Source organism: Lactuca saligna, chromosome 1 (genome assembly GCF_052625555.1).
Source record: "Lactuca saligna cultivar CGN05327 chromosome 1, ASM5262555v1, whole genome shotgun sequence".
Lineage (NCBI taxonomy): Eukaryota > Viridiplantae > Streptophyta > Magnoliopsida > Asterales > Asteraceae > Lactuca > Lactuca saligna.
Genome location: NC_136417.1, coordinates 23603153 through 23630000, shown reverse-complemented (window position 1 = coordinate 23630000; position 26848 = coordinate 23603153). Strand labels below are relative to the sequence as shown.

Genomic DNA, 26848 nt, shown 5'->3' with positions numbered 1-26848 from the left:
CCTATATATGAGTTCGATCATATATAATGTTTTCATTGGATGGTATAAAATGAAATTAGTCAATTGTATCGACTTTATATATTTATCTATCAACAAATGTAACGGTGTAACTTTTATCAATATAATTTTCAAAAGTCCACTTATTAAACAAATTGGTATCGCCGCACGTTGCTAAATATTTAAAATACATCTTTTACAAAATATCATCTGAAAACTTCGTCATATTAAAATAATCAAAAAATAGTTGAAATACTATAAATAAATAACTAAAACAATAATAAGATAAAAGTTTTTTTGTATGTGATTTTCATTTCGAAAAATGTATATGAAAAATGAAATGATTATTAACCCTGAAGTACCGAAGGGTAAATTATGGAAAGTGATATTGAAGTGGGCAGTTGCCATTTTCAGTTGACCCATGTAGCCAACAAGTAATTTCCAATAATGCCCCAATGGACTTACAGCTCCACTTTCTCACTCATACCAAAACCGGACCCTGCATCATCGAGTTGTACAGACTGCAAAACAAAGAACCCAATTGGCATTTTGTTGGAGTGTGGTGGACCCCAGCATAAGCAAGTACAATGAGTGGAGGATAGAAGCAGAAGCAATCAGACCCAGCAGAAGCGATGTGTTGATCTGATGACACGTAGCCAAGTGGGACCAGTTAAATTCATTAAAATGTCCACCAAAGTGTTAAGGTATCATCTTCCTTTCAGTCATCTTTTCCGTCTTCCTTTCTTTTCACCATATTTCTTTAGATTTAATGCATTTTCATTTCCCCCTACCCCACTCTACTATAATTATTCTACTTTTCTTTTCTTTTCATTTTACACATGTTGCCAAAAGCAATAACCTAACGAATTAGTAACTTCTAATCTAATCTAAAAACTAAAATTATATACTAAAATTATTAATAATCTATAACTTATTGATTCACATCTTATAAATTCCTCAAACTTCATTTCTTTATTACTTTATCCATGTACACATCCTTTTGAAAATTCTTATTTGTTGCATAAGATCATCGTGATATTTTGGCATTGATGGAGAAAGATCTCGTCTTCTGTTTCGGTTTATTCACCTTTCTAAAAACTAGCGTTTGTTTTCTTATTGATTTCGGAGATAATAATGTAGGACGAGACGAATGTTATAAACTTGCCACTTAAACTTTATCATTTATGTAACTTTCATGCTATTTACAATATGCTAGTTACAATAAGAAAAAATATACGGGATAATGTGCACGTTTTGTTTCACATTCTTCTTTAAAATTTTTATGCAAAACAGAAAAAAGAAAACTAGTAAGTTTGATAGTCTTGTAGACTTTTTCTTTAAAAAATGTAACGTCCTACCCTCTTGCAACACCACCTTCTTTCCCCCATCGGTTCCAGTTTGCAACAAAACCAGTGGAAACCTAATTTAAAGATTCTTTTTTAACCACCAAGGGCATTTTAGTCATTTTGGTTGGTTTAATGTAAATGAAACTAAATTGATGCTTGGTGTTATTTTGAGTGACATGTTTGTTATCATTTCAACAATTTGGTGTTATATGAATACATTGTCTTTTATTTCTTTTTCCCAATTAACTCCCATGTTTTTTCATAATATATTTAGGCCATCTTAGAGATAACTAGAATATATAATAATGATTTTAAAGGAAATAAAGGAATATTTATTTTGAGGTGGGTTTGAGTATTAAAGGTCAAAGTTACCTTTAGGGTTATAAAAGAGAATAGAAGAGAAGAGAGATAGAATAAGAAAGAAGAGAAAGAAACAATGGGAAAAGGGAGGTTAGAGTTGAAGAGAATAGAGAACAAAATAAACAGGCAAGTCACCTTTGCCAAGAGAAGAAATGGGCTTCTCAAGAAAGCTTATGAGCTTTCTGTTCTCTGCGATGCTGAGGTTGCTCTCATCGTCTTCTCCACTCGTGGCAAGCTCTATGAGTTCTCCAGTACCTCAAGGTATAAACAAACCCTAATTATATATCTTCTTCAAATATTCCTGCAGATTTTTCAACCAACTTTTCCTCTATAATACTTTGATTTCGAATCTTACATTCGGGCTATTGGAGCGAAGAAACCCTAATTATCTTGTATGTTCTTTGAAATCAAAAGCATGTTGAAGACACTTGAGAGGTATGAGAAATGCAGTTTTGGGCCACCGGAACAAAGAAAGCCGGCGAAAGAGGATCTTCAGGTATGATCGGTTACTGGTGGTTTATTTGATATACTTAGCTTCTTACAAATAATTAAATATCCGTTGTATATGAATTTAGACGTAAAGATTATATATTAACCTTCAAATATGCAATGTCTTTATTGATTTGAAAATTTTATTTTGAAAAACTTATATGAAGGGAAGTTGACAAGATTATTTTTTAATATGAGATCGAAAGGAAATCTGAATAGGGAATATGGAAAATAAGGTTTTAAGCGAGGGCTAATTAAATATGATTATTTCGATATTTTATATACTCTTTAAAATTTAAGTAATACTTTTTTTACCTGAAAGTATACAATGATTCAATCTAAGATCGAAACACACAATATTGTAACTTGACGTTATTTATTTTAATATATGATATGGTTCTAATGCTTTATGTGTATTTTTTTTTACTAATTTGTATGATAAGATGATTTTTATTAAATGAATTATATAACCAAGACTTTCTAAATTAATAAAATTCACCCATTAATATATTAGTTTTGTATATTTTTATATATACAATTAAAACTATGTATTTACAAAAAAAATATATTAGTAGTTTTATAAAGATACTAATTTTTATTATATTTTTTCTACTGTTCTGAAAAATTAAATATTTTCAAAAGCACGTAAGAATAAGAAAAAATAGACCCTATCTTTATTATAATTTTTTATTTTTAAATAAAAATATATAATAAAAAAAATTAGACTCTATAAAGGTAACCACTTTGCTCTTCTAGATGAACCAAAAAAAACTTTTAGATACATTTATTTTGATTTTATATTATGCGTGGATAACTTTAATTAATATGCTATAAAACACTATATTTCCAAATATTTAGTTATTTTATAACTATTAAATAGACTGTAATTGTGAGCCATTTATGTATAATTCTGTATAATTATATGTTTAAACTTTTGACATGATATCTAATCGGTTCATTTGTCGCTTCTGCTTCATAGTTATTTAGCGTATATTAGAAAAACTTTTATATCTATAAAAAAAACTTTCCAAAATTACTTAAATAACTATTATGTCATATATGTACATTTAAAAAGGTAAATGTTTTTACTTAACAAAGTGTTATATTTTACCAATTTAAACAGCAAATTCGTTTTCCACAGGGACAATATAACAAATTAACTATGTTTTATCAGTTAAACATTAATATACATACAATGTTGTATTGTTATATGCTAATTTGAAATGTAGGTGCGTAATTTGGATATAATCCACATTATTACACAAATAACAGAAAGATAGTAAATTATTGAACAAATAAGCAATTTACCTTTAAGCAAATGTTTTCATAGACAGGTTTGAGTTTTATCATCTCCAATAGTAAATGTCAAATTTTTACTTGGGTTGATTTACGAAATTTCTAGGTTTATAATAATATAAATAGACGCTTTATGAATATGTTTATTATTAATTATTATGGGAATATTTTTGTGGAGATTAGGAACAAAGCAGTTACCAAGAATACATGAGGCTTAAAGAGCGCTACGACGCCCTGAAACAACTCGAAAGGCAAGAACCCTTGAAATTGCAGTTTGCACAAATCCATTGTGAACTCGTTTTTTACTTTTTACTGCGGTAACTTTCAGGAATTACTATGGCGAGGAGATAGATTCCTTAACCACCAACGAGCTCGAGTCACTTGAAAGACAACTTAATTGTTCATTGAAACAGATTAGAACAATAAGGGTACATTTGTTATTTACAGCTTATTCTTCGAAGTTCATTCTCAAATGCTACTAGATATTACTTGACTCTTGAAAGTCAACACCTTGACCTTTTACCATATCAACAAAAACGCGAATCCATATTGGATTCATGTTTCTTTATCTAAAAAATAGAATAAAAATTTTAACTTTTTTATTTTTTTTGTTCGTAATTTCCTACCATCTTGTTTGCACAGACTCAATCGCTGCTGGATAAGCTCTATGAACAACAGAAAATGGTACGAACTAGTTTTTGGATTTTAAATTTTAAAATAAATTAGATCGTGAATTTTATTATCTTAAATTCTTGGCTTAATGGTAATTGCATTTGGATACGTTTTAATTTTGTTTTCAGGAACACCAACTTTACGAGTCCAACAAGACCCTTCGACTAAGAGTATGCACATGCTTATCTTTTGGTTAAATGCAAGGACTAAAAATGTACTTTCATTGATTTTTTTTTGGGTAAATTACACGGATGGTCCCTGTGTTTAGGGTAATATGCATGATTGGTCCCTAACAATTTTTTTTAACTCGGTCGGTCCCTACTTTATATTTTTGTTGCACGCTTGGTCCTTGTCCGTTCTAAAATGACTAATTTACCCTCATCCATTTCTTTTTTATTTATTGTTTTATATATATATATATATATATATATATATATATATATATATATATATATATATATATATATATATTAATTATTTAAAAAATGAAAATAAATTAAAATGTAACCCATCCCTATCCCAATCCTTCTGGGCACGCGTGGTCACTGGAAAATTACTTCTGGGCACCATCGCCACTAACCTCTAATCATTGCACCCAAAAAATTTCTTCTCGCCACCGCCACCACCAACCTCCAGTCATTACCACTACTACAATTAAGAGCCCTAGAAATTAGAAATTGAAACTGAACCTAGTTAAGCAACAAAGACATTAAAACTAGAAATCCAAAATTAAAATCAGATGAAACCTATAAATCAGAATTAAAATTTGAAATCAAAATGTTTGAAACCCTAACACTTTCATGATGAAACCCAGTCTGAAACGATTAATGAAGCATATAACATTTGAATCCCGTCATGATGCTCTCAAACCATCGGTACTTTGTCAAGCCTTCCAGTGAAAGAGATAAACACAAGGAGAGATTTGGTGGTCGTTTCCAATCTGCTTCATGTTTTTTAAACCAAATGATTGTCGTTTCATCGAAATATCGTGACTTTGGAGTGAAAATCAGGACCGATGGCGCCTTTAGAGTGGTTTCCAGTGAAGTAGATAGGTGGTGGATGATTTTGACAGTCGATGGTGGCTTTATAGTGCAGATCGACGCTTTGCGACCGCTCGATGGAGGCTTTAGAGTGGCTTAGATAGAGTATAAAGGTGGTGAGACATGGTCGATGGCTTTGCTGAGGTTTCCGACCGGTGGTGGCGGCCTGTAAGTGGTGTCCGACGATGGTAGGTTTAGTTGTCCATTAGGGTTCTTGAGTTTAAAGAAGAGGGAAAGATGCAGGTGGTAAGGAAGAAGGAAAAGGAATGGGGATGAAGATAATAGGGTATGAAGGGATGATGACGATAATATACAATTTTTTTTTATTTTATTTAAGTTGTTTTTTTAAATTTATGTTTTATTTATACTTTATAATAATATATTAATAATGAAAAATATATAATAAGGGTAATCTTGTCATTTTATGTCTATCAGGGACCAAGCGTGCAACAAAAAAATAAAGTAAGGATGGACCGAGTTAAAAAATATTGTTAGGGACCAACTACGCAGACTACCCCAAACCACAAGGACCATTTGTGTAATTTACCCTTTTTTTTTTTATCAATATCCTACTTCCATTTACTTTTTTAACTTTTTAAATCTACCCGGTTATATAAAAATGACATATATCGAAAAATATAACACAATTTTCATCGCTACTTGGTAGATTTTTCAAGATGTACATGTTTAATAAGATTTTTTTAAAAGTAGAGTAAATTACTGAAATCGTTACTGTGGTTTAGTTAAAATTGCATATTTGGTCCCTAATTTTTATTTTGCATTCAGATCGTCCCTGTGGTTTGATTTTGTTGTATTTTTCGTTCTTGTGGTTTGGTCAAAATTGCATCTTTGGTCCCTAACTTTATGTATTAAGAGCGAAAAACGCAACAAAATCAAACCATAGAGACGAAAAATGCAACAAAATCAAACCATAGGGACGATCCGAGTACAAAAAAAAAAAAAAGTTAGGGACTAAACGTTCAATTTTAACCAAATCATAGGGACGATTTCAGTAATTTTACTCTTAAAAGTATAATGTTGTAATCGTTAGATTTTCCATAGTACAATATCTTAATATCATATAAACTGAAATTAACAATGCTTTAATATATAGAAATGAAAGTAGATTGTTATAATACACTGAGTAGTTAATGAAAGTACATTGGTATTTCTTGCATATCTTCCTTTATATTTTATCTCTAGTTTTCGAACATTTGAGCCTTAGAAACTTGTAGTGGTCACAGTTAGAAGAAGAAAGCCAAGCAGAGGCGCTCCAATGGGATGCACATGCACATGCACATGCAAATGGCATGATTTATGGGCATCATCAACACCAACTGTCTCAACCCTCACGTGACGCTTTCTATCACGCAACTGGCTGTAAAACTACTTTGCAAATTGGGTAAGAAAACTCCATTTTAAGATTAATATTTCAAAAAATAAAAAGATGGATTTTTATGCTTGATATTCATAAAATTTTAGGTACCAAACGGAACAAATGTCTGGGGTGACTTCTACGAATGTGAACCATCAAATGCAAGGTTGGCCAGCTTGAAATTAACAAGATTCGGTCTTTTGTTGCTAAATCTGATTTACTACATATGGTGTTGCATGTTGGGGAAAATTTGTTCTATCTAATCTTAAATTTGATATGTTTATGTTTTGTTGTGACTTTTATCAATCTTAACCGAATTTAGATTCAATCTATCAAGCTGTATTAAATTGTGGTGTAACCAATCCGGTTTGAAGGAACATACTTTGCTTTTTCTCATCTTAAAATATATTTCTTAAAACAGAAATTGAATGAAAATATGTTTCTTTTAAAGCTTATATAATTACTTTTAAAAAGATTTATCATCTTGCATGTTGTATATCTTTCATGCCAACAATAAATAGTTGGTTCACTTGGTTGGAGGACGGAATTAATGGAATGATGAAGTAATGTAATGAACTGGTCAATGTAATAGATTAAGGGGTTAAAGAGCAAATAGATCATAGATGAAGGGCTTAAAAAGCACATAAACCAAACAAGTAAGGGGTTTAAAGTTTAAAGTTTAAATTACTAGCCGGCGTATACATGAACGCCGATGGTGATCAGGAAGAGGGTGAGAATGCCGAAAAAGATAACAGCATGAACGATCACGGCGGCGCCGCTGGTCCGCATGCTGCCGAACTCCACCACCCTGTTGTGACCCGGCAACTGGAACAGTAATCCTGGCGATAATAGCACAAACAGCACCACCGCCACTAGAACCGGGCCCCAATCCGCCATTGCCGCCGGTGAACTTGAGCTTGACGCAGGTAAAAGAAACCTTGTGATTTTTATCAGATCTATAGGTGATGAAAGCCTGAAACTGTAGATTATGATCTGTGAATGAGAGCTTAAATTAAAGATGGTGAAATTCGGATTCACGGGGAGACATCGTTACGTGGGGTTTTGCGAATTATGCGATGCTTTCACGTGCGATGCATTTGGTGGTGTGTGACCCTCGAGCTAAGAAGTGAACAGAGGCCGACCGTGGCTCGTAAAAAGATGCTGTAGGCTGGAACCTAGAGGTCCAAGGTGAAGTGAAAAGAAAATATTAATTTTCAAATATTTTTTATGATAATAATTGTTTTGTTAAAGTATCTACAAAATTGTTTTGGCAACTGCCTACTAGAAAACGTTTTCAAAGCCAAATGTGTGTAAAATTCTTGATATTTTACGAATTTGCTATATGAATCATATAAAGAGATTATGATTTTTTTTTTTTTTTTATACAAAACAGACTCATTCATGAAAAATGTTAAAAAAGAATTTATCAATTTATAATAGCATAACTTTTATTTTCATGGACAAATCAATATACTCCTAAATTACCATCCGTCTCTAATAAGACTCGAACCCATGGTCTCTTAATTGAAAGAGTTACTAATGTTGGATTAAAACGTTTAAGTTCATAACTAAATTGATATAAATTTATAACTAAATTGGTTATAAAGTTATAATCAGAAATAGCTAGAAATGATATTAGGATGGAGAAAGATAATTTATTAGATTATTATATAATTAATAAACTAAGTGAAAATGATGGAAAAATGATTTATTAATATATTATATGATTAATATATTAGTTAGAAATATATAATTAATTTGTTAAGTTATTATGTGCTTAATAAATTGATATGATAATGGTTAAATAATTGATTTGTTAATTTATATGATTAATAAATTAATGTGAAATTAATAAGAATTAGTTAATTATTAATCAAAATTAATCTACAATTGATTCAGGATTAATTAGAATTAACTAAATGTGTAATGGGTGAACAAAAATAAACAATTCTAGAACTCTCCATGGTATGGACTTTTTTTTTGAGGGATTTCCAGGGTTTTGGGAAGTTTCTTGGTTGCATATAAAGAAATGATTTGAACTCAGATAATTTGCATTTGCATATAATTTACATAAGACAAAATTGCAAAAATGGTCCTGTGGTATGCATTTTTTAGGGATTTAGTCCAAACCTCGATTTTTGTGGATTCATGGTCCTTTTGAGCTAGTTTCATTGCGTTTTTTGTCCATATAAATAGTGAAATGACTGTAATACCCTTATGGTATTTATTTTCCGTTTTCCCTTTATTTCTTTTTAAATCTAATACTAATTTATTTATTTTAATAATTAAAAAATAATTAAAAAAATAACAAGCCCCCCCCCCCTCCTCTCTCTTTCTCTATCTCTCTCCTGAAGAATTTCATTTTCTTCGTATTCTTCATACATCCCCAAATCAACATAATAACTCTTCTTCTTCTAAAATCAGTACTTATACACTCACGAGGTTGTTTAGGTATAAATATTACAACATCAGGTAGCGGTGATTAGACAATGATTAAGATTCACAGAAGAATCAAATATATATTCCAAATTTGTAATACCTTCAACTCCTACAATTAAACCCAAAATCGATTTCAAATTAAACCAAAAATCAATTTCATCGCTTCTCAGCTAAGCTTTCTGATGTAGAGCAGGAAGAAGCTACACCACCCCACTGCCACCACCTTTTCCCCATCGTAAACAACCATCCCAACTCCGCTCAACTTCCGGAGCAACCTCCAACCACCAAGCCACCTCCTTTCCCTCATCCCTCACCGTCTCGTTCATTACCGACAGAAGTAAAACAGGGCAGCAAGGTCACCACCTCATTGCCACTGTGAGACTTTTCGACCCACCATTCCCGAGTTACTTCATCTACCTCCTGTCACCCCTCGTCGACGCAACCCACCACCATTGTTGTTGCTGTCAGAATCTTCTCCTCAGATCAATTTGCACCTTCCTCGTCCCTCTCCCTGAGTTTATGCCAGAAAAAACAAACGAACAGTACAACGGAATTGCCACTGTGCGACACCCATCACCACCACTGCGATTTTTTTTTTCCTTTTTTGAGTTGCTTCCACCATGAAGACTCCGATCAGCCATCACATCCCCCACTGTGAGAGATACATCCGACTCTTCATTTTCTGGGTTTGGAAGCATAAAAGATTTCTTGATTGGATTTATATAAAAGTTGTACAATGTATATTAAATGTGTATGAATCTGGGGATACAGGGTGAGATTTAGTTTAAATAAAAAGATATATATATATATATATATATATATATATATATATATATATATATATATATATATATATATATATATATATATATATATATATATATATATATATATATATATATATATATATATATATATATATATATGTGTGTGTGTGTGTGTGGGCCCAAATTATTTATTTATTTTATTTTCTTTTTATTTAAATTAAATAGAAAAAACAAAAAAATATATATCAAAAGGGCGTTATAGTCATTTTAATTTTACGAGGGATCAAATTTACGTACAAACATGGCCAAAAGGACCGTGAATCCAAAAAAGTCAGAGTTTGGACTAAAACCCTAAAAAAATACATACCACAGAGACCATTTTTGCAATTTTGTCTTTACATAAATTATAAATAGGACTCATTGTCTCTTCTCTCTTTCTCTCTATAACACCCGCAGATTCAGGCTATTCAATAATAAGCGTTAAAAATGATTTTTTTATCTAGGATAAATAATCTTAACCAAAGTAATAGTTATGGTCAATAATTGTAAACTACTTGATTTAATAAAGAAGAATTATGTGAATATTATATGTTTCATGATGATTATAATATAATAAAATAGGAAAAATTAGTCTAATCGTACGTAAATTGTAAAAATAAGTGCGCTAAAACAAATATAAATTTCGTATAAAATCCGAATCTGTATGAATTAGATATGATTTTTATAAGATATAAAAGTCAGTCGTGCACAACGAATGTATTACGTAAAAAACTATGAAGAGAATGATTGCTTTTAGCTAATACGACCAAAAAGAAAATCGTAATACTCCTTAAAATAAGAATTTTGAGAAAAAGAATGTAAAAAACAGAGTCCTTACGAGAGAGTTATGATTTTAGCAAAATCATATAATTTTATAAAAATATGGACAAAAATATAAATTCAAAATTAGCCGGTGAAGTCTAAACGAAAGTTGTAGATCTCGTCGATAGCTACACGTGGATATAAAGAATGTCAAAAACGGAGTTTGTATGAACGAGTTATACTTTTTAATAGCACATTTACGTATTAAAATAAAGTGTAAATCATATATATATATATACACACACACACACACACACACACACACACACATATGTATATATCATTAGAAAGGTATTAACGAGCGGTCGTTATAAGACTAGTGTTGAGTACTTTTGAAATTAATTTAGTACAAATATCATTAAATCTATTTTAAATAGTATTATAAAAGAGTATTTAGTCATTTAAGTAAATATAGAGGGTGATATTTGAAAATTCAATTACTATAAATAAGAGTCTCCGGGCTCTCATATTTCTTGCATCATTCTTTTGATTCAAGAGTCTTTCTCTTGTTATCCGTCGAACATTTCAGTCCCTCGTAATCCGGCTTCTTTTTCTGTAGTTTTAGTATTGTAAAGTGAGCGATGTAAAAATCTTTCTTAGAAAGATTCAGCAATGAAGTTTTGCCCCTGCAGAGCCCAACTCCTAGCAAAAACCCCCCTTATAAAGTAAGTTATGCTTACCATATTTTAAATATAGCTTATATTTAGAATTAATATTGTTATTATGAACTTATAATAATTATTTGGGCTATCATTATGACTTATATAAGTATCGTTATAATATCTTTTTAACTACTCGCGGTACGTGAAATCTGATTTAAAGGGCTGCATATGGTTGTTGGATTTCAGAAGTGCTATATGCCAAAATGGTTCTATCCACCGGTGTTTTATGTTTGTTCCCTGTCTGTACATAGCGGTTGGAAAATATTGTTTAAACGCTTATATAATAATAATAATAATAATAATAATAATAATAATAATAATGCTAAGACTAATAATTAGTCACGATAAATATTAGATTAAAATCTAGTGGTAATAATACTAGGTTTTGTCGAAGGAAATTATATTGTTAAGAAGCGAAGCATTGTTCAAGTTTGGAATCATCACTTTAACAAGTGAGTGCATAGTTACTTTCATCTTACACATAAATATAAAGTATTTAATATAAATTACATGCTATGTGTGTATATTATTTGTGTTTCTGATATCTATGCTGGATGAAAAAATATACATGTTTTAATTGTTTTAAATTGTATATGTATTTTATACCTATAATTATGATGGGTAAAAGATGGGTAGATTAAAGATGAGATGAATGATGAGCGATGAAATATGAGATGAATGACGAGCGATGATATATGAGTGGTAAAAGATAGTGAGAAGCAATGACCCAAGCGATGGCCTCGTCATCTAGCAGATTATAGATGACAACCACAAACTATTCTAGATAGCCTAGTGGAACACTAGCAGACTCGCAACCTGTAGGTGTTGTGAGCGATGTGTTGTGACAACCCTATATTTTTCCAAATCAATGTAACAATCAAAAGGCAAATACAATGAACTATTTGGAATCAACGGAATTAACCTAAAAAATAAAGTGTTCAAAAATCTAAATTTGGGATGCATCAAATGTTAGATATCATGCCAAGGTTTCCAAAAACATAAAGAACGTTCAAAACCGAGTTATAATGAAAAGATTATGACCACTCAAAATATTCACGACACACCCGGTAAAACATTATTAAACGTAAAAAGTTGAAATTCCAATAAAATGCATTTTAGCCTTAGGTACCTAAACAAAATTCATAGATTACGTTAAACCGTGAACATGCATAAAAAGATCGCCCAAATTGGACCTCGTATGAAGAAGTTACGAATTTTCTAAGTTTCGTAACAGCAGTAGAGAGCTAAAAACTCGAATTAAAGATCGAACGATTTTTAGCTAACGCAACCTAAACGAGAATTGAAGGTCTCCACAACAGGAGTAAGATGGTAAAAAGACAGACAAAAACAGACGTCGGATAAAGAAGTTATAAATTTTTAACGGAATTTAGCAATCCCGACCTACTAAAAACATAATATTAAAAATAAAGTCAATACTAGCTGACAGAGTCTAAATGAAAGTTGTGGAGTATAGTCTCACCTACGCGTGGATATAAAGAACGCAAAAAACGGGGCCCGTACGCGAAAGTTACAGAATTTAGAAGTTTGAAACCCGAATTACGCCCAACGTAAATTAAGAGTACGCCCAACGTACTCAAGTGCAGTGTCGAGTCCCATCGGCTAGCAGACTCTATGCTTAGCTAGACTCGAGTCGTAAGCCATGAAGCATACGAACGCCCAGCGTAACCGAAGTATGCCCAGCGTACTCCGATATTACGCCCAACGTACTCCCACTTTCAACCCTATAAATAGAGGGGATGAGGTCCGGGTTTTGGCACACTTTCTCAAACTCTCTCTCACTTTCACTCACTTGTGAGCTCCAGAGGCCATCCCGACACCCTCGGTTCCATACCTGAGCCCCGACGAAGGTTCTACGCTACCGAGATCTCCGAGAAGCTCGAAGACGCAGCTTTCCGTAGTTGAAGTTCTGCTCGATTCTAGTCTCACTCTCTTCAAAACGAACAAGTGAGTTCATACCCCTACTTTTCACGTCTTTTCATGTTTTAGGGGGGGGGGGGGGGAGAGGAATACAAGTGCAATACAAGAAAACGTATTGCTTTATATAGATTTAAATACAACTTCTATATTATCATTATTTGATATCAACATTTTACTTTGCATGAAAAGTTGGTATTTCATCGAGTTATTATCACCAAATGGAACACACTTTCGGAAAAACTATAATGGGTATAGTTTGCGAGTTATTCATATATTCTTACGTAAACATCTTGAAAAACGAAATACTTTCATCTGAAGTGAAATAAAGATTTTCTTTTCGTAAATCTATTTATACTAAGTGTTGTGAGATATTCAAACTTCAACGTACTCTCAAGTATGCATTTCAATTCATGTATTATAAACCATAATCTCTTGGAGGGAGAGCGTGATACTTGTGATTGAAAGGAATAGTTAGCTGTCAATGGAGGTATCATGTTAGGTTACATTTGTCAGACCGGATATGACATAATAGGTTGTACTGTGTTTGTTGTGCATTGATGACAGTACAACCTGTTATGTCATGCCATGTTACGTCAGGATTGCTCTGATATCTAATATGTGGTTTTCTAAACTTTTAACTCTTGTTGGACACAGGAAAAGGAGCTTTTGAGGAAGAAAAAAGAGGAGATAGAGGAAGTTGAACGAGTTAATCGCAGCAAGGTTGTCATATCGTTCGACTTAGTTGGGCGTAAGGTAACTTCTTTACCTTTGTTATTGCTTTTTTGCATTGCTATTTTTTCGTTGTTAAACTTTTGGAATTAACATGCTATTGTGGTCTGAGTTTCATACATGCCAAACGCAGTACCGCTTCTTGTTCAATATTGTTAAAGTTTTGGAATTTTATTGTAGGTTCTTCTGAATGAAGATGAAGCGTCTGAACAGTTTCAGAAGAGTATCATGCTACAACCTGTTAATGAATGAGAAGTGAACCGCATCAAGCCCAATCCGACCCTTGAAATACAACCGGTTTTTATTGACTCAGGCCACAGAAAGAAAAAGCCCGAGGTGAAGACCAAGAACAGTCATTTGAAAAAAAGGTGTATCTACTGGTTTGTGCTTGGAAATTAGTAGGAGAGTGCAACATGATAGTAGTGAGAACTAACACATCATCACCATTTGGTGGATATTAGCAACTTTTAAGAGGGGGGTAAAAATCTGATGTTTATAAACACTTATGCACTTTTAAGAAGAGAAGATTTTTGACAAACTAAGATAGGGGTTGTTTGTGTTACATATAATATTCATCATGTCTTTTAATCTAATTGGCGATTTTTTTTAATGAAAAGCTAAATCTCTTTACTACCAATTCAACAAAAAAAAAGTTATTAAATAACTATGTAGTGCTGAATTATCTCATTTTGGAACGCTAGTTTTTTTTTTTTTTTTTTTTTTTTTTTTTTTTTTTTTTTAGAACTTTGCACATCTCTGTCTTTAGCATAGCCTAAACCCTACTTGTTACTCAAATGTTTGATGACGGTAAAGTTACTAAAAAATACTAAACTATTGTTGTTAAGTATATTTTGCAAATGTATATCAACAAAATACATCAGCTCTACACAAGCGATACTTGATATATTTTGCAATAGTTAACCATTCTTAGTGTTTATTGCTTTTATGGCTGGTGGAAGTGCTATCACATTTGTTACGGTTCATGTAGGTGCTACCTCAATTTTGCCACACTCCTTGCAATATTTGTTATTTTCATGGCATGAGCTGCCAAACTTGTTATGATATTTTTTAAAATTAATTAACTTAAAAAACTAAACATTTCAAATATACTATTTTTTTTAAAAAAAACTAAAGTTCCATTTACTTCAAAAAAAGCACACATTTAAACTTGAAAAACAAACATTTGAAATTAAAATAATACACACTTAAATTTAGAAAACATAACGCAAGACAAAAAAAAATCTTAAATTAAAAGACAACTAGTTTAAATTTGAGCAAAATTTGAGGAGTGCTTCACAATTTGTCAAAACTCCACAAGCTGAAAATATTTATCAGCTTTAATTAACATGATAAGCTTAAGAGCATTCAATAACAAAGTATTTTTAATTTTACCATTTTCGGCTTTATGCATCATCCTATGAAACGTATTGTTAAAATGAGTTGCAAATGTATTTGCATGTCTCCATTTAGAGAAGAGTTGATCTTTACTTCGAGGAACGGGCGTTTGAGTGTGGTATGTTTCCACGACTCTACTCCAAAAATTACGCGCATTGTTGTTAATGCGGATTGGATCTTCTGTTACATCAATCCATGCACGAGCGAGTAACATCTTTTCTTCAGAAGACAAAAACGTACATTGTTGCGTAATACTGTTAGCTACAGTTAGACCGGCAGGTCTACAGTGATAAATGTCATAGCACTACAACACCTGAAGAGCGTTGTTACAGGCAGTCTGTGTCAATAGCATGGTTATAAGACTCACACGGAAGTATAAAAATAAGCTTGATTTACGAGACTCGTGAATGCATTCAGTATTTACAGTATTTTGGGTATAAATTCACCTTTATCATTTAGGTACGAAAGATACTAACGCCCTCTAATTTTTGGGACTTTTTCAAACTATATGTGGAAAATATTGTATTTTCTGGAAATCACATTTATCTGTTTTCTTCTAAAAAGACATACTTTTTCAATACAAAAACACTTATGAACTCACCAACTTTATTATTGACACTTTTTCGAAACTACTTGTATTTTTCTGGGAATCAGTAATACATGTAACCATCAGCTTTTGAAGAAGGAACGCTAAGGCGTCTATTATTAAAACATTTTAAATCATCATATTGTAATATTCTTTTGGAAACATGTATTACGCAACAATGTACGTTTTTGTTATATATATGATGGTTGTGTTACTTTCTTTACAATATTCAATTGTTATGGTACTACGTGAAGTCACCTACCCCCGAATGTTTCCGCCATTCTGGTTTGGGGGTGTGACATGTGTTCACCCGATGTACTCTAAAAAACCCATTGACATGTATTGCGGGTGAGCTCCCTAAAATAATATTATCAATAAATGAGATAAACCCTCACAACGATGAACTTGGCACTTGTTAGATGAACCTTGACAACTATGGACTTAGTACTTGTTATATAAACCCTGACAACGATGGACTTCGTGCCTATTCTTTAGGACAATCCTTAGGAATAAATAATGAGGAGTAGATGATTCTTAGGGAAGATACTTAAGAATAAAGAAGATAATGGGGATGAGAAATTGAGTTTATTGTTTGTTGATTAAACATAATAACTTTATTATTATGGGTTGAAAACCCTATGTACTTACCTGGTTTCCCAACCTTACTCACTCAGTTTATTTGTATCACATGTGTTGATACGAAGCTATATTACACTGAGAGATTAAAGGAGATGTAAATCACTAGTGTAAAAGAATGTAAGGTATGTTTATACTTATGTTTTTGTATTGACGATGACACCCCAATGTTTTAATATAAACAAATACATTTCTTCGGAAATGCATTGATAAAACCACTAGTGTAATATAAACAAATACACTGAGAGATTAAAGGAGATGTAAATCACTAGTGTAAAAGAATGTAAGGTATGTTTATACTTATGTTTTTGTATTGACGATGACACCCCAATGTTTTAATATAAACAAATACATTTCTTCGGAAATGCATTGATAAAACCTTTATCATGTTTTCCGAGAACAAAATTCCGCAACATTGTTCTTTAAAAAGGATACACTGAATTTTAAAATAAGCATAAATAGTTTTTTTTAAATGATCGTAAATTTAGGGATGTCATACTCTCTCTCTCTCTCTCTCTCTCTCTCTCTCTCTCTCTCCTCTTTAAATGTTAATTGATTTTCTACATAAATGTTAATTGATTTTCCGCATGTACATGTATTTTGTCTAACATTGATTGTACATGAGATGAAATTGAACAAACAATTTTTTTTTTTGAAATTTTGTCTGCCACGACGTGACACCAGTCTAAAACCGATATTCATGATTTTTCTGCCTAATCTGATTGGTAGGGTTATTTTTAGTGATTATTTGGTTTTGATTTTGTTGATATCCAAATTTTGAATGCTTTATATGATTAAATATAAAACCCTAAATATCAGGAGATAATTATGGGATAGATAAATTTTAATTATAAGATTAATTAAATTGAATTATCCGTATGAATTTAATAATACATTTAATTACATGATTATTTAAAGAATAATTATAAAACCCATGTTACGTTTAAAATGATTAATTAATTATATGATTAATTTAGAAAATTAATATTTAATCCTTGTGTTTTAAAAAGTTTATAGTACACCCTATACATATATAAAATGTTTAATTATTATATGTATAACAAAAAGTTAGTCGAATCAATAAAAGATAACCAAAACTCGGGGGTCGACATTGGTGCCTTCGAACCATAGTGCAATGAGGCAAAACTCACATGAATCGAAGAACTCTGAAACACTGTGATATGATTACTTTTCTGTACTGCTTGCACCCATGAATCCACTAACACCAGAACCAGATAGAATCTTAATTAATAGCCCAAAATCTTCAAGTTTGACCCAAAGTCAAACTTGGTAAAAAAGTCAACGGTCAATGAAAGTCTACAAATGTCAAAGTCGATGGCTACTGAGTACACCTAGCGTACGCGGACTGTTCTCACTCCTCCATTAAGCACTTTATCCCTTAAGGCCTTTTATCCAGATCTCAAATCTAAGCTCAAAACATCGACTTAAGTCATAAAGTTTCCACCTTATGACTTTCCATGGCTAGAAAAGGTCCAAGAAGCTAAAATCCTAACTTATTAATCCATTAAGACATTGTAACTCTCGCATGGAAGGGATAGAAGGACCAAGTTTATATTTTTATGATTCCTAATAGCTCCATAATGGATAAAGTTTCCAACTATTTCCATTAGGATGGTCCAAACAACCAAGATCTAGTCTTTAAGTCTTAAAGGGACCAAAAATGTATCTTTTTCAACTTAATCCATTAAGTCCGAGTCTCAAACATTCATATCTGAATCAATATGAGTTTAGATGGATAAAGTTTCCAACTTTATCCATAACAAGGTCACAAACTTTCAAGATCTAAACTTTATGCACTAAAGTGACGGAAAGCTCATTACACCCAAAACAAGCTAGATCTCATAAATGTATCATCAAGATTCAAGCTTTATACCTCTAGAAGAAAGATCAAGGTGAACAAGGTTTGGATATACAAGCTTCACTGCATCTAACACTTCTCCAATAAGCTCATTCTCTTCCAAGATGCACCAAGAACACTCCAAAGCACTCAAATACTCAAGGATCTCACAAATGAGGCTAGGGTTTCGAAATTAGGGTTAGAGAGGATAGAGGCTGAAGGTAAAGGGTTTAGAATGAGTTAAGGTCTTTAAATAGAATCCAAGACCCAAATATTAGGGTTTGAATCAAGCTTAGGTATTACCAGCATACCAAGTTGAACCTACACGATCAAACATGCCTATAACAACCATCATACACCTTGTACGCCCAATGTACTCGCATTAACCCAAAACCTTCCTAACTTCCAATGACCATAACTTCTTCGTTCCATCTCCATTTTTGATTATCTTTATATTCATAGAAAGGTGTTGATGAGCCCTAAAATATTATCTAGGTATCTTGGACTAAAAACTTCTTGAACAAAAGGCTATCTCTAACATTAGCCATAAAGGCTATCTCTATCATTAGCCCTGAAGGCTATCATGCCTGTGAGAGAGTGCACGTCGCACCATCACGCCTTGCCCTTGCCCTTGGGATCTGAAGTACCTGAAACCATAAACAAAACTGCAAGCACGATGCTTAGTGAGTTCCCTAGAGCATACCCCACACACAATCCATATAACATGTTAGCTATAAAAGCTACCTCTACCATATAACACATATCAATTAGCTAATAAAGCTACCTCTACCACATAATGCATATCAATTAGCTATACAAGCTATCTATACCACATAATGCATATCAATTAGCTATAAAGCTATCTCTACCATTAGCTACAAAAGGCTATCTCTACCCTTAGCCATAAAGGCCATCTCTATCATTAGGCCTGAAGGCTATCTCTACTGTTATCCCTGAAGACTATCTCTACCACTAGCTGTAAAAGTTATCTCTACAACATAAATGCATAACAATGTCACACACCTCTATACAACAAGTATACCAACTATCATAAAATAGGCCGACCTTGGTGCCTTAGACCCATTGGTATGGTGAGAAGACTCACCTCGAATGCAGAAGCTTCCTGAAGAAATTTGTATCTGCTTCCCTGTCTACTTCCTGAACCATCAATACCGATTAATGTACCCAATTAGCAACTGGGTCCCATACCATAATCCTTAATCCATGCATGGGGGTAAAATGACCATTTTACCCCTAGCCCAATATGATCCAAAACTAAGGCCTTAAACCCAAAACAAAACCCAACACTAAGTAGGCTTTCATTGCCCACTAGTGGTCCACTAATGACCCAATTTTCTCAATTGGTCCCAATCACTCTAATGGGCCTTACCCTAAGCCCAAACGTATTCGTGGCCTAAAACATTCGACTCCTAATGGCCCAATGAAGCCCAAAGACCCAAAGTCCACTGCTTGGCCCAACCGGAGGCCCAAAACACTATAGGCCCAAAACTGATGAGTACGCGGGGCGTACTCCTATGTACACTAAGTGTACTAACTGAAGGTGGTGTACGCTGTGCGTACCTGCATATACGCCAATTGTACTCCTTTGTTAAGCTACTTTTCCATCAAGTGCTTAATACTCGGGATTTCAACATCAAACTTCAGATCTAAGTCCATTAAGACGTCTTAAGGCATAAAGTTGGAAACTTTATGCCTTTACATGCTCCATATGCACCCAACAACCCATTAAGACCTTTCCAAGGGTCTTGATCCATGCATGAGGTTAGAATACTCATCAAGATTGCATTTTTATGAAGTAGTTGGACCAAAGGACCTCAGATCTACTCTTCCTAAGCTCTGGAGTTGCTCAACTCCCAAGAGATAGTCCAAAAGCTCATAAGAAACACCAAAAAAGTCCTAATCTAGATCTCAAGCTATAAGATAGTAAGGTAGAAACTTTATACCTTTTGAGACTTGCAAATGAGCCGGAGAACCTGGATCCAAAAGCTCTCCCCTGATCAATGAGACTCCAAGATGATCACTCCTCTTCAAGAACACCAAGATGCACTCTAAGATGGCCTTACAAGCTCACACTCTCATAATTAGGGTTAGCATTTCAAAGAGGGGTTTAAGGACGAGAAGGAGGCTGACCCTAGAGGGTGTAATGTTCTTTATATAGTGTCACACCCTAAAAATTAGGGTTTAGTGACTCTGGGTGTACTCCTCGTACACTGGGCATACGTCTCCAATCACCCGCGACCATTTACCCCAGCTTACGCTGGGCGTACTGTTGTGCTGGCCACCTTGCATGCATGGGATCTTCTCGTTACTAATTTCCATTAAGGGCTAAAATTGACAATAACTTCAAAGTGTCATAACTCCTTCATTCTAAGTCCGTTTCCGACGAACTTTATATCCACGAAAAGGTGGCGGGAAGCCTTATGCTCCCATCGACGCCTCGAAGTCTAAAACCTTTTGGATAAAACCCAAGACCCATAAAAACCGAATTGCCCCTACTATATGGTTTCCGAGACCCCGACCGAGTACTTTCAAAACAGGGTGTTACATATGAATGATAGCAAAAACTATCAAAAGGCAATTTTTGGGTCGAACACACCCCGTGTTAAAATAGGCTAAACTGACATGGATCATGTTTAGCAGTCAACACGGCCCGTGTTGATTTGCACTAAACTGACACAGCCCGTGTTCAACATGGTCAACAAATTCTTCTTGGTCAAACACGCCCCGTGCCTACTTTTCAATGTAAATCCAACACGACCAGTGTACTCCTCTGACTTTGAATCCAAACTTGATTTTTCCAACATTTTCGTTCCTCGCCCAATCATCTCGACATCTTCACAAATGTTTCCTGACACTTCCCAAAGTGCATTCTAACATCCGGTTTACCTGAAAAGAACATGAAAGCGTGTAAATAAGGTTGTTCTAGAGACTAGCATGAATTCAATGAAATGCACGAAAAATAAATAACAACTATACTAAATAGATGCATAAATGAGACTAAAATGTGTGCAAAAGGTGCACAAAATGCACCTAATAGGGGGGAACCTTTGAAGTCATTGAGACTAGTTTGACGATATTGGTTTAATGCAAATCAATATTAGTTACTAATTTATCAAATATACAAAACAATATGAGTCATTTCGGACATTTCAAACAAAACATTTTAGACATTTTGGACAATAACATTCCTGATTACTTCTTTGTATTTCAAACTTGTTATTCTCATTCCGAAAAAATTAACAACATTACCTATAATATCATAGTTTATTTGGTGTATTACCATGGGTTTTTAGGCTACTAACATGTAAACAATTACTAAAAGTAAAAAAAAAAAAGTACATGCAATACACATTTCAAATTTAATTACAACGTTATATATATATATATATATATATATATATATATATATATATATATATATATATATATATATATATATATATAAACATGAAAAAATAACATAATTTATTGAATATATGGTAGAAAACACACAAAATCTTCAAAATAAGTTTCAAGAATTTCAGTTTTTCTGATTTGAGTTCCGGTATCAGTTGTGGGCCCGATATATATAGAATCGGACTTTGTATTAGGAGTGTTCAAAATTATCCGAAACCAAAAAACCGAACCTAACAACCGACAAACATTACCGATTTTTAGGTTAATTGAACCGTATTTTTTGATTTTTCTTTTCGGTTTGGTTAACCGAACCGCTAAAATATTCGATTTCTTGGTTCAGTTACGATTTATGTTTTCTACATCGTATGATTAACTGAAATCCCGAATTTTTTATTTGCTATTTTTTCAGGGAATGAAGTTAATTTAAAATTAATAATAATTATAAAATACATTTTTTATTTAATAATTATTATCAATTAACATTGACCTGTTTAATATATAATTGTCATTTTTAATTATATTTCATCATCATTAAACATATATTAAGTATCTCTTATGTTTTTATAAAGAATAAGATGTACATTTATATATTGTTAACTTATGTATTACTGCAATCAAATATTTTGGTTTACAATACAAACGATTATATTATCTAGCATCATATTACGTTTTCATTATTAAAACAATTGTCCAAATGGAAATCTCGATTAAAAATATATAATTACCATATATATAATTCAAATTTAAGAAATGGCAAATATTTGATATCACGAAAGATTATTTATTTTTTGGAAATTCGTTATGAAGTTTTTTAGGTATGGAACGCATTTATTTATTAATACGGGTTAATTGGTTAACTAATATCTGAACCTAAAAAATAGGTTAACCAAAATGGGTTAACTGGTAATTTCGGTTTAGGTTTAGGTTCAATAAATTTGCAAACCGATCACTTTGATTAATCTTCCCAAATACAGTTTTGATTCGTTAAGCATCAATAAACACCCATCATTTATATTGGGTTTGACCCTTTTTCTACTGCTCCAAAATATCCATTATGAAGTACATTGTTATTTTACAAAAAATATACAAATTGGTTATTTCCTTAAAATGTTATAAAAGTTTCCTCAATTTCCCAAATAAAAATATAAAAATATAACATAATGAAAATGAGTTAATGACTATTTTAACGTGATTTTATAGAATTATTTGTATGTTTTCTAGAGATAAAAAAGCGCCTCATTTCCTCCTCTGAAATTGGAACAAGGATCTGCACATAATTCATGGAGAATTCATGAATACCTTCCAATCAATTGTCCTAAATCTTGTTTATGTGTGAGCGATAACCGGTATCAGGTTAATTAATTGTGTAGGTGTTCTTTCTTTTGATGTTATTAACGGAGTACGATATTGTTGTAGTAATCTCATCGTGTCATGTTCCCCAAATTGATTGATTCATGCGATTTCATGTAGGTTAAGGTAAGGAATCCTGATTGACACCTACCGGTGGTGAAGATGACGACTAGTCATGCAGGTTCTTCTTCACGAAGAAGCATGGCGTTAACAACTTCGTCGTCTCAAAGGAGGAATGGTTCTGAAAGGGGAACCCCTGATCGCAGATCCCTTGTTGCTTCTCGTTCCATGTATGTGTTTTTGATTCCGTTGTATCTCGACTCATTTAGATTCTCCAGTTCTTCATCTACATGCATACGAACAAATGAACAACTGAGCATCATAGAACGCCTTTTAATCAACTTAACTTATACTTCAAATTTCAATTCTAATACGCCACAAAAATTTTGAGATACGGTTCGAAAAATCTGTATAGGGGACTAACGGGAGAGCGTACAGTGAAACGTTTGCGTCTCTCAAGGGCCTTGACAGTACCTGAAACCACAAGCATCTATGAAGCATGTCGTAGAATGGCTTCTAGAAGAGTTGATGCACTTTTGGTTACTGATTCAAGATCTTTACTTTGTGGAATATTAACAGATAAGGTTAATTTTGTCTTGAATCTTCTTCATTCATCTGGATTCCTATCTTTCACTAATCAGCCATTATAATAACAACCGAAGGACATTGCAACAAGAGTAATTGCTCGTGAGATTGATTTTGAGAACACGCCTGTGTCAAAAGTGATGACGAAAAACCCCCTTTTTGTACTTTCCGATACTCTTGCTGTTGAAGCCTTACAAAAGATGGTTCAAGGTGAGTATTAAACTATTAATCATGTGAAATGCGATGTTTTTTTTTTTTTTTTATTACTAATTGAAATTTCTAAAACTACAGGAAAATTCAGACACTTGCCAGTTGTAGAACATGGACAGGTTATTGCTTTGCTTGACATTGAAAAATGTTTATATGATGCAATTGCACGTATGGAACGTGCAGCTGAAAAGGGAAAAGCCATAGCAGCTGCTGTTGAAGGTGTCGAGAAGCATTGGGGATCTTCTGTTTCTGGTTAGTAGTCAAAGTCCATTTTTATTTTTCACTTAAGCACTTCAAGATTCATAAATTTTTAAAAAACTACAAGTAAAGCGACTTAAATTCAAACAGGTTCCAACACGTTTGTTGAATCACTACGTGAACGGATGTTCAGACCATCTTTATCTACTATAATCTCCGCGAATCCAAAGTAGGTAATACCTTTACTTAATTTCTTTCTTTTTTTTTTTTTTTTAATAAATTTCTTCATACTGGATTTTTCTTCAATTGGAAATATATCGATGATTTCCACAAAATAATACCAGGGTTGTCACAGTTTCACCATCTGACACAGTGGTAACAGCAACAAAAAAAATGCTCGAGTGTCGCATGAGCTCTGCTGTTGCAACTATAGATAAAAAACCAGTTGGGATTTTAACGTGAGTGTCTCAATTATATAAAATTTTTTGAACAAATAACAAACAATACCATAACATCCTATTTTGTACTTACACTAGATCAAAAGACATCTTAATGAGAGTGATAGCACAAGATCTTCGCCCCGAACTCATCTCTGTTGAGAAGGTAAATTACCTAATTGCCCCTGTGTCCTTGTATCATCTACATTTTTCTTCACAATACTTATAATTTTCTGCGAATGTTTTTTTATTTTTTATTATCAAATAGGTAATGACTCCAAATCCAGAATGTGCTACACTTGATACACCTATTGTCAATGCTCTACATAACATGCATGATGGGAAATATTTACATCTTCCTGTAGTCGATAAAGGTAATAATTAAAATAAATAGTTGTTAATGTTACACAATTCATACGTATAATATCTAAAACTAGCAGATGGTTTGGTGTAGAGGGAGTTGTGGTTGCTATTGTGGATGTACTTCATATAACTCATGCTGCGGTAGCCACAGTAAGTAAATAAATTACATATATACCCTCAATGAAATTGTGGATGAGTTTTATTTAATTCTTTTAGTTTTTTGAATATATAGTATATTGCGATTGTCATATCTACAGGTGGGGAATACAGCGGGGATAGACAATGAAACTGCAAGTTCAATGATGCAAAAGTTTTGGGACTCTGCCATGGCAATATGTCCGGGAGACGATGATGATGATCTAAGGAGGTTATTGGATTTGATTATTTTATTTTATTTTTATTTTTATTTCAATTACATTATTGTGACTCTAATTTAATGTTGGTTTATAATCTAAAATTCTAAATACAACCGATGATATGATACAGTGAGAGCTCTGTGAGATTGGTTTCGGAAGCAGGAACAATGAAAACTCTTCCGTATCCTTCATCTACAATACCCAATACGTTTGGTTTCAAGATCCAAGATAAAAGGGGTCGGATGCATAGATTTATATGCGGTATGCTTAATTTTTTTTTTTTTTTTTTTCTTTTTAAAAGATATATTTAAGGTAACCGGTTTTTATTTTGGGTTTAGATACTCGAAGTTTGGCGGATCTTATAACTGCGATACTTCAGAGAGTAGGTGGTGAGATTGACCGCAACAACCTTCCACAAATTCTGGTATGTTCTAAATATATATATATTTTTGTATTCAAATTTTTTTTTTTATATTTTTTGCTTACGAATGATCAATTTTTAGTATGAAGACGAAGATCAAGACAAGATCGTATTGGTAACAGATGCTGATCTTGCTGCAGCTGTTGACCATGCAAGATTATCCGGGTGGAAGGTATGATCCATTTTTATTTTTTACCATGATACACAAGGCCCAATTTGTTATTCAAGGGAAGAAAAGATGACCCAATTTGTGTTGGTAAATGGTCTCAAATATTCCCAACATCCCATTCAATGACAACTAATAGAGAAATAAGAAAAATGAATATATATGATATGGAAAACTCTAAAACCGGAGAATCGTATCTTGTGTAACAAACGCAACCAGAAAGACAAGAGGTTATAAAAGAATCATAAACTGTAAAATGAAACGAGGTCCAATACATTTGTTAATGGTGTACATATACAGGGTTTAAAATTGCATCTAGATTATTCTGGGGTACCTAAACGTAGAAAAGGGTCTTCCACAAAAGGAGGTATTATGGAGTTTACTCAAGGAGATGCGTGGACCACTGCATATAGTACAGTTGCAGCTGGAGCTGCGTTAGTTGCTGGTTTAGGCATGGTTGCCTTTTTGAGAAGAGCTGGTGTCTAAAGATTATTTTCAACACATTTCCAGACTTTTCTTGAAGCATATATATCGTTGAGAATCAATGATATGAAACAAAGATCGGTTGTATAGTTGTATAAAAAATGAGATAAGATTGTATTAATGTGTTGTATGATGATCGATCACTCTGTATCGGGTTTTTGCTCGATGCATATTCTTTTGTAATACTTGTAAATCATTGCAACAGCATCAAAGAAACATCAAATTCATTATTCATAGCCACATCTATTTTCAAAGATTAAGACATTTAAATTATCTAAAGAAACATCAAATTAATTATTCATAGTCACATCTATCTTCAAAGATTAAGACTTTCAAATTATCCAAAGTTGTATGGC

At 32.8% G+C, this 26848-nt stretch overlaps 3 protein-coding genes across 5 annotated transcripts; 2 read left to right on the top strand and 1 right to left on the bottom strand.

Annotated features, from left to right (window-relative positions):
* Positions 1-1688: 1688 nt before the first annotated feature.
* Positions 1689-6954, top strand: LOC145028879 (agamous-like MADS-box protein MADS4). 2 transcript variants are annotated; one of them, XM_078977601.1, is made up of 8 exons: positions 1689-1964; positions 2118-2199; positions 3672-3739; positions 3817-3916; positions 4131-4172; positions 4289-4330; positions 6445-6602; positions 6683-6954. In XM_078977601.1, exons 1-8 carry the CDS (start codon positions 1780-1782, stop codon positions 6753-6755), a joined length of 750 nt encoding a protein of 249 aa, XP_078833727.1. In that variant the 5' UTR covers positions 1689-1779; the 3' UTR covers positions 6756-6954. The 2 variants fall into 2 exon arrangements, with proteins under 2 accessions (XP_078833727.1, XP_078833720.1); XM_078977594.1 differs by having other exon boundaries at positions 1693-1964; positions 6436-6602.
* Positions 6955-7144: 190 nt separating this feature from the next.
* Positions 7145-7601, bottom strand: LOC145028897 (uncharacterized). The gene has a single exon (XM_078977605.1). The coding sequence runs from the start codon at positions 7470-7472 to the stop codon at positions 7263-7265; it is 210 nt and encodes a 69-aa protein (XP_078833731.1). The 5' UTR covers positions 7473-7601; the 3' UTR covers positions 7145-7262.
* A 15480-nt stretch (positions 7602-23081) lies between these two features.
* LOC145028864 (CBS domain-containing protein CBSCBSPB1-like) lies at positions 23082-26675 on the top strand. 2 transcript variants are annotated; one of them, XM_078977580.1, is made up of 15 exons: positions 23082-23229; positions 23334-23503; positions 23689-23857; positions 23936-24068; positions 24150-24320; positions 24417-24495; positions 24611-24724; positions 24803-24869; positions 24972-25077; positions 25158-25216; positions 25324-25433; positions 25553-25683; positions 25761-25846; positions 25926-26015; positions 26310-26675. In XM_078977580.1, exons 2-15 carry the CDS (start codon positions 23376-23378, stop codon positions 26493-26495), a joined length of 1629 nt encoding a protein of 542 aa, XP_078833706.1. In that variant the 5' UTR covers positions 23082-23229; positions 23334-23375; the 3' UTR covers positions 26496-26675. The 2 variants fall into 2 exon arrangements, with proteins under 2 accessions (XP_078833706.1, XP_078833710.1); XM_078977584.1 differs by having other exon boundaries at positions 23085-23216.
* The last annotated feature ends 173 nt before the right edge of the window (positions 26676-26848 follow it).